The sequence below is a fragment of the Brassica napus genome, chromosome C7, assembly GCF_020379485.1.
Source record: "Brassica napus cultivar Da-Ae chromosome C7, Da-Ae, whole genome shotgun sequence".
Taxonomy (NCBI): Eukaryota; Viridiplantae; Streptophyta; class Magnoliopsida; order Brassicales; family Brassicaceae; genus Brassica; species Brassica napus.
The window spans coordinates 6010910-6018449 of record NC_063450.1 but is presented as its reverse complement, the minus strand read 5'-3'; the positions used below and the strand labels follow the sequence as shown (position 1 = coordinate 6018449).

Below are 7540 nucleotides of genomic sequence, written 5' to 3'. Positions count from 1 at the left end.
AGCTGGAGCGTTTCATCAGGGTTTTGGCCTGAGGAAGCCTTGTCCGCGTGTGCAGCTCGATTGCCCGGAGTCTCGAAATCAAGTCTTCTACCGCTGCGGGCTCTTGTGGTCCTGCGCGGGGCTTTGCTCCTGGCCTTCGCCGTTAAGGTTTCCACCTGTTTTGCGAGAGAGGCCACGAGTTTTCCTTGTTCGTCCGCCTTTTTCTGAGCGGAGGCGAACATTTCCTTCATCTGGTCTAGTATCGCGGTGTCGGCAGTGACCGTTAATACGTTTCCAACTGGAGTTTTATCAGCGTTGGCATCGACGGGAGTCCCGTCGTGCGTTTGCGGGTCTTTGTCAGCATTGGTCGTCATATCGGACTGAGCGTGTGTGGTTGCGAGAGAGATAGATCTGTACCCCCCTCCTTCTAGCGCCAAACTGTGGGAACTAAAATTCACACCGTCGAGTTTTGTTAATCGGAGGAAAACCAAGCTAACCTAGCCTTCCCTGAAGGTCCTTGTTATCTGCTGGGCCACGCACAACACAATCAATACGAAAGATTCGAAAGTAATAAATCGTAAAAGAGCGAAAAGAGAACTAAGAGGTCTTATTTCCGAATTCGCATTTCAGCGTGAACAACAGGTAAGATCCTAGGCCACGATAGCTGTCGGTATGTTCGCTAGTCTAGCCACCTAAGTTCAAACCTAGTCGAGACGCAGCTCGATAGTAAAAACGGAAAAATGCCTAAATTGCTCTAAGTATTAAGTTTGCTCTGAGAATGCTCTTTTTTCTTATGTGATTATCTTCGGAAATTTGACATTTATCTCTTCACGCGGATGAGATAAACCGTCATACCAGTCTTCGGGCTCAAGTCTTTTGTGACCATAGATGGGCCGTTGTCTGCAATTCGGACCCTCTTTAGGCCGTATCGAGACTTAAGTTAACCATAACCTGCTCTACTAGGAAGAATAGGAAACCGTTCGAGAGACATAACCTTCCCAACTTCCCGAATACTTTCGACGATGTTTTTTAGACGGAACATCGGTGTCGTATCCACGGACCCGAAGAATGGGTTACGGAAACTTTGGACGAACATGCATGGTTATGGGATGGGACCTCGGAATGACCCGCGGAGAATTGGCCGCGCTCGCCGGGCGAGCTGATCCATGCAACGGTCGAGCTCGCCGGCGAGCCGACCGGCGACACGGTCGTGCTCGCCGGACGAGCTGGCTCGTGTCACGGCCGAGCTCGCCGGCGAGCCGAATGGTGACACGGTCGTGCTCGCCGGGCGAGCTGGCTCGTGTCACGGCCGAGCCCGCCGGCGAGCCGACTGGCGACAAGGTCGTGCTCGCCGGGCGAGCTGGCTCGTGTCACGACCGAGCTTGCCGGCGAGTCGACCGGCAACACGGTTGTGCTCGCCAGGCGAGCTGGCTTGTGTCATGGTTGAGCTCGCCGGGCGATCCATTTCGGCTATTCTTCTGCTCGGCTTTTGAAGTTTTGAACAAGATTCGGTTTTTCTGAGGACTTTCGGACATCGATTCCGTCGTGACCGATTTTGACCCCAACAGTCCTCGATCTCACGGTTTCTACAGGCCGCGCTCTTCGCCGCTTTACGAGTGTCGTCGAAGTTGTCAAAGAGGGGGATAGATTCATCTTTGTGCTTGCGTGGCCTAGGGTATTGGTCACGAACTGGTGGTGGCGGCGGAGCTGTGCTACTGCCGCCTACGTCGAACCTACGCTTCGTCCTCCTTTCATACATCTGCAACCAAAAACCATAAACAAGAATGGGAATTCAGTTTGGTTCGATGGTTTGGTGCAATATCGATCGACGGTAACAGGAGGATGTCGATCGATGTTTCTTTGTGAAAATCTATCGATGAAAGGTGCGTATCATCGGTCGATTTCACCTTCGCGGGAACCTGCAAAAACCCATCAATGCAATTCGATTTGCATGGCATATATAATCGGCTTAATCGATCAGTAGTCCTTATTCTATCACTCCTTTAGCATGAATCGATCGATCTATAAGAGCATAAAAATCCCGGTTCTAGCTCATTCTCTATTTCAACCCTAGCAAGAACGAAAATTTAGAAAATTTCATGTTCATTCCATGATGATGAGCGAGCTAAATGATCTAGACGGATAGAGGGTCAAAAATCAAGTGGGTTGAGCGAAGAAATCGCTGGATTTGGCCGAAAAACGAGAGAGAAAAGGGATGGGAGTGTGTTCTTAGGGTTTTCGGGTTTGTGTGAATGTCGACTTAAGAGTCGACTAAAGTGAGCCCGCGTCTGTTCATTTACTATCGATCGATAGGCGTTATGTTTTCAGCAGCTTCGTTTTATTTTTTATTTTACTAAATCCTAATTATCGAAAGAGTAGAAATGGGTTGCCTCCCATTCAGCGCTTATTTTAAGTCTTTAGCTTGACTCGACGTTTGATTGTCTAGTTATCGGGGAGGGGGTCTAAGTTTATATGCCCGATATTTGGCGGTTTAGCCCAATAGTGTTTTACTCGTTGGCCATTTACCGTGAATTCATCGCCTTTATTATTTGTAAGCGTAATAGCTCCATAAGGGTTTACGTTCACGACGGTAAAAGGACCTGACCAACGAGATCGGAGTTTTCCAGGAAACAGTGTTAGCCGAGAGTTATACAGCAGCACTTGGTCATTTGGTTCGAAGTGCCTGGAAATGATCTTTTTATCGTGATATGCTTTCGTCTTTTCTTTATATATTTTTGAACTCTCATAGGCTAAATGTCTGATTTCATCCAGTTCGTTAAGCTGTATGAGCCTCCTTTCGGCAGCTGGTTTGATGTCGAAATTTAATAATTTGATGGCCCAGGCTGCCTTGTGTTCCAGCTCAATTGGTAAGTGACATGATTTTCCATAAAGTAGGTGAAACTGGGTGGTTCCTAAGGGAGTTTTGAAGGCAGTCCGATAAGCCCAGAGTGCATTGTCCAATTTCCTAGACCAATCTTTTCTGGATATGCCCACTGTTTTTTCTAAGATTTCTTTGATCTGCCGATTTGAGACTTCGACCTGCCCACTCGTCTGTGGGTGGTAGGGTGTGGCAACTCTATGGTGTACTCCGTTCTTACGGAGTAGTCCTTCAAAAACTTTGTTGATGAAATGGGAACCACCGTCACTTATGACTATTCGGGGTATTCCGAATCTCGGGAAGATAATGCTTTTGAAAAGCTTAATGACTACAGATGCATCATTTGTTGGTGAAGCTAGCGCTTTGACCCACTTAGACACATAGTCAACAGTAACTAGGATGTATTTATTTCCGTATGAAGAAGGGAAGGGTCCCATGAAATCTATTCCCCAACAGTCAAAGACTTCTACCTCTTGAATAGATCTATGTTCTATTTCGTGTCTTTTACTGATTTTTCCTCTTCGTTGGCATCTGTCGCATTGTGCTATGAATGCATGAGCATCGCGAAACATGGTTGGCCACCAGAACCCTGCTTGAAGGATTTTTGATACCGTTTTAAAGGTCGCAAAATGCCCAGCATAATCGGATCCATGGCATTGGAACAAAATTTCACGTATCTCAGATTCGGCGACGCATCGTCTATACATCCCATCAGCGCAGTGTTTGTAGAGATATGGTTCGTCCCAATGATATCTCCTAACTTCTCTTAAAAACTTCTTTCTTGTATACCCTCTCAACTCTTCGGGTTCTATGTTAGTAGCTAAATAGTTCACTATATCAGCATACCAAGGTCTGCTGTTTGAATTTTGTTCGATTGCGTGCACTTCCCGGTGTAGACTTTTTTTAAGGGAGAAGTAATGTCGGTATACAGCTTGCTGCACGCAACATTAACTTTTATGTCGAAGGTGAGAATTTTGGGACTTTGCTCTTCGCATAGATCATCTGAGGTGTCGATCGACAAACCCTCAAGGTCATCGGTCGACTCTTTGTTGTCGTAATCGATCGACATAGAGTCGTCATCGTCGATCGACAGGTCTTCCGGAGTGAGACATACATTCCCGGTGAATGAATCCATTTGGTAAACGTTTTCAGTTGGTAAGAAATCATCGATTGGGATGTCATTTTCTATCCTTATCCGGGAAAGATGATCTGCCACTCCGTTTTCTACTCCTCTTTTATCTTTGATCTCTATATCAAATTCTTGAAGTAGAAGGATCCATCGCAAGAGTCGTGGTTTTGCATCTTTCTTTTGCATTAAATATTTAATCGTGGCGTGGTCAGTGTGGACGATGACTCGCGAACCGACCAGGTATTGGCGAAACTTTTCAAATGCATAAACCACGGCAATTAGTTCCTTTTCCGTTGTTGCGTAATTTCTCTGTGCTTCGTCGAGTGTTCGACTGGCATAATAAACTGCATGTAGCTTTTTGTCCTTCCTTTGGCCCAGAACTGCTCCCACAGCGAAACCGCTCGCATCGCACATGATTTCAAAAGGAAGATTCCAGTCAGGTGCTTGTACGATGGGGGCAGTTATTAAGGCTTTCTTTATTTCCTCAAAAGACTTTACACATTCTGGTGTGAAGTCGAATTTAACTTCTTTACAGAGAAGGGAGGTGGGAGGTCTAGCAATTTTGCTAAAATCTTGTATGAATCTCCTGTAGAATCCGGCTTGTCCGAGAAAACTCCTCACATCTTTTACGTTCGTGGGTGCCGGCAGACCGGTCATTACCTCAATCTTTGCCCACTCTACTTCTATACCGGCAGCGGATACTTTATGTCCTAGGACGATTCCGTCGTTAACCATAAAGTGACACTTTTCCCAATTTAAAACGAGGTTCTTTTCTTCACATCTTGCCAATACTTTACATAGGTTATCAAGACAGTTTTTGAAACTGGATCCAATACTGAGAAGTCGTCCATAAAGACTTCCATGAAATCTTCTATCATATCAGTAAAGATTGACATCATGCATCGTTGGAAAGTGGCGGGGGCGTTACAAAGACCGAATGGCATTCTGCGGTATGCGAATGTTCCATAAGGGCATGTAAAAGTGGTCATTTCTTGATCGTCAGGATGTATAGGGATTTGGAAAAATCCGGAGTATCCGTCAAGAAAACAGTAATATTGGTGATTTGCCAATCTCTCCAACATTTGATCAATGAAGGGTAAGGGAAAATGATCTTTTCTGGTGGCAGCGTTCAGCTTCGTGGCAGCGTTCAGCTTCCTATAGTCGATACACATTTGATGCCCAGTGACAGTTCGTGTGGGAATGAGTTCGTCCTTATCATTCTTCACTACAGTGATTCCGTCCTTCTTTGGTACGACATGCACGGGGCTAACCCAATTGCTATCCGAAATCGGGTAAATGACTCCGGCGTCTAGAAGTTTAATTATTTCCTTTTTAACAACTTCTTTTAAGTTCGGGTTCAGCCGCCTTTGGTGTTCCACTGACGATTTTGAACCGTCTTCTAGGTGAATCCGGTGCATACACAGATCTGGAGAAATGCCAGGAATATCCTCGAGAGAGTATCCGAGGGATTTTCTATATTTTCGTAGTTTATTTAATAACAACGCTAGTTCTCCATTGGTCAGGTTGGCGTTCACGATTACGGGGTAGGAATTTTAATAGAGAAAAGCATATTTGAGTCCAGCTGGTAGCTGTTTTAACTCAATTTTTGGTGCCTTCTCGGGATCCCATTATTCCAAAGAAGATGGCTGTCGATCGACGGCTTCCATCAAATATCGATCGACGTTGATTTCCGAATTGTCATCATCTATGTCATCAACGTTTGCTATTTCCTTACTTGCGTTCATTAATCGCGTCTATTCTTCAGCTCTACGGGTGACACTGAATGTTTCTTCTTCACTAGATGTGAGTACTTTCTCTAGAGGATCATCTGAGTGCAGGTTTCCGAAAGACTCTTCAGTCAGTTCACCGATATCACCCACATAGGAAGTCTGTTTATCGATTAAGGGTCGACTTATTATCTTATCCATGTCTAAGGTCATCGGAATATTCCCAATGTTCAGACATATTCTACCTTCCTTGACATCGATTATCGCACCTGGTGTAGCTAGAAATGGTCTACCAAAAATTAGGGGATCTTTTGGTTCATTTCGGTATTTCAGTACCACAAAATCCGTTGGGACGTGGCAATCATTGATCCTTATTGGCACGTCATCGAGCACTCCCTCAGGTAATCTAACGGATCTATCGGCCAGAACCAGAGTTATTTTGGTAGGTTTGAACTTGTCGTATCCTAGGGATATCGCGACAGAGTGTGGCATGAGGTTTACGCTGGAACCTAGGTCACAAAGGGATCGAGGAAAATTTTTATTTCGTATGTTGCAATCCAAAACAAAACTACCCGGATCGGGCCTCTTGATTGGAGTTCCTCCTTGGATTATTGCACTAACTTCCTCTGAAACCATCATGACGCTACGCTCAGCGGCTGGAAAGCTGTTGGATACTATGTCTTTTACATATTTTTTTATTGAAGGTGATACCTTTATGGCATCACTCAATGGCATTTCCAACATGATCTTATCGAATGCTTTCTTGCATATAGTTTTATCCAATTCGCGCTTAGTCTGAGTCTTGTTAGGAAGGAAGGGTGGTAGGGGCCTATATACTCTTTCCACAGCTGGTTCAGCAGGAGTCGATCGTCGATCGATATTGTTTCCAGAATGTCGATCGATATTTCCTGTAGCATGTCGATCGACGTTGGTTTTCTCTTGTCGATTGATTTCCACATCTTCCTCCAACTCTTCTTCCTCCTCCTCAAGGTTGATGGCTGCTTCCTCAGTGTTGGGAAGCTCCTTCTCTCGAGGGGTTTCTGACTCGGTATTGGAATCATCGAGGATTATCGGGCGTGACCTATTTTCACCATTTTCCTCAACTATAGCATGTTTTTCTGCGCTACTGATTTCTATCGTGCTCGGGATTAGGCATTTTCCGCTCCTTAGTAGCACGACATTAATTTGACGTTTCGGGTTCGCGTCAGTCCGCCCAGGGAGACGTCCTTCCTCTCTCTTGATGGCAGTTGCGTTTTCCGCGACTTGACCGTCCAGTCTCTTAATGTGTTCACTTAAAGCATCGAACTTCCTTATTAGCTCACTGTACATTATATGTCTATTTTTCCGTTAAGATCAGTGGCCAATCTGCGATTTCCCGTGAAAGCTTGGTTTAGTCTAAACTTTGCTCTGCCCTGGCATGATCCAACAGTAGCATCGTAATTTTGGGTAAAGCTATCGGGTTAGGATACTCGTTTTTTGAAGTTCGGATATCCACGAAATCTACTTGTTGTTCTAGTTCAGATAGGGTGTCATCGTCAATTTGGTAAATCCCAAATTGGTTCCGTTCCTCAAGAGCGGAGTGAAAAGAATCCAGAGATTCTTTGATTTGTGCTAAAGGTGACTCATTAATTGAGTCAACTCTCCTTACTCGCTCTACCTCCATCATCTCGTAGGATCTACCCGTAGCTATATTCTTGATCAGACGCTTCCCTTCTTCCGGGTTCCTGGTACTGAAGCTTCCTTCACTGGCTGTGTCAAGCGTGATTTGGTAGTGCAAGTTAACACCCCCGTAAAAGGTACTAATGAGTTGTGGCTCTGAGTAGCCGT

The 7540-nt window shown here is 45.2% G+C and overlaps 1 protein-coding gene across 1 annotated transcript; it reads right to left on the bottom strand.

The window, feature by feature from the left end:
• Positions 1-5740: 5740 nt before the first annotated feature.
• LOC125590374 lies at positions 5741-7042 on the bottom strand. The gene has a single exon (XM_048763928.1). The coding sequence runs from the start codon at positions 7040-7042 to the stop codon at positions 5741-5743; it is 1302 nt and encodes a 433-aa protein (XP_048619885.1).
• Between the last annotated feature and the right edge of the window lie 498 nt (positions 7043-7540).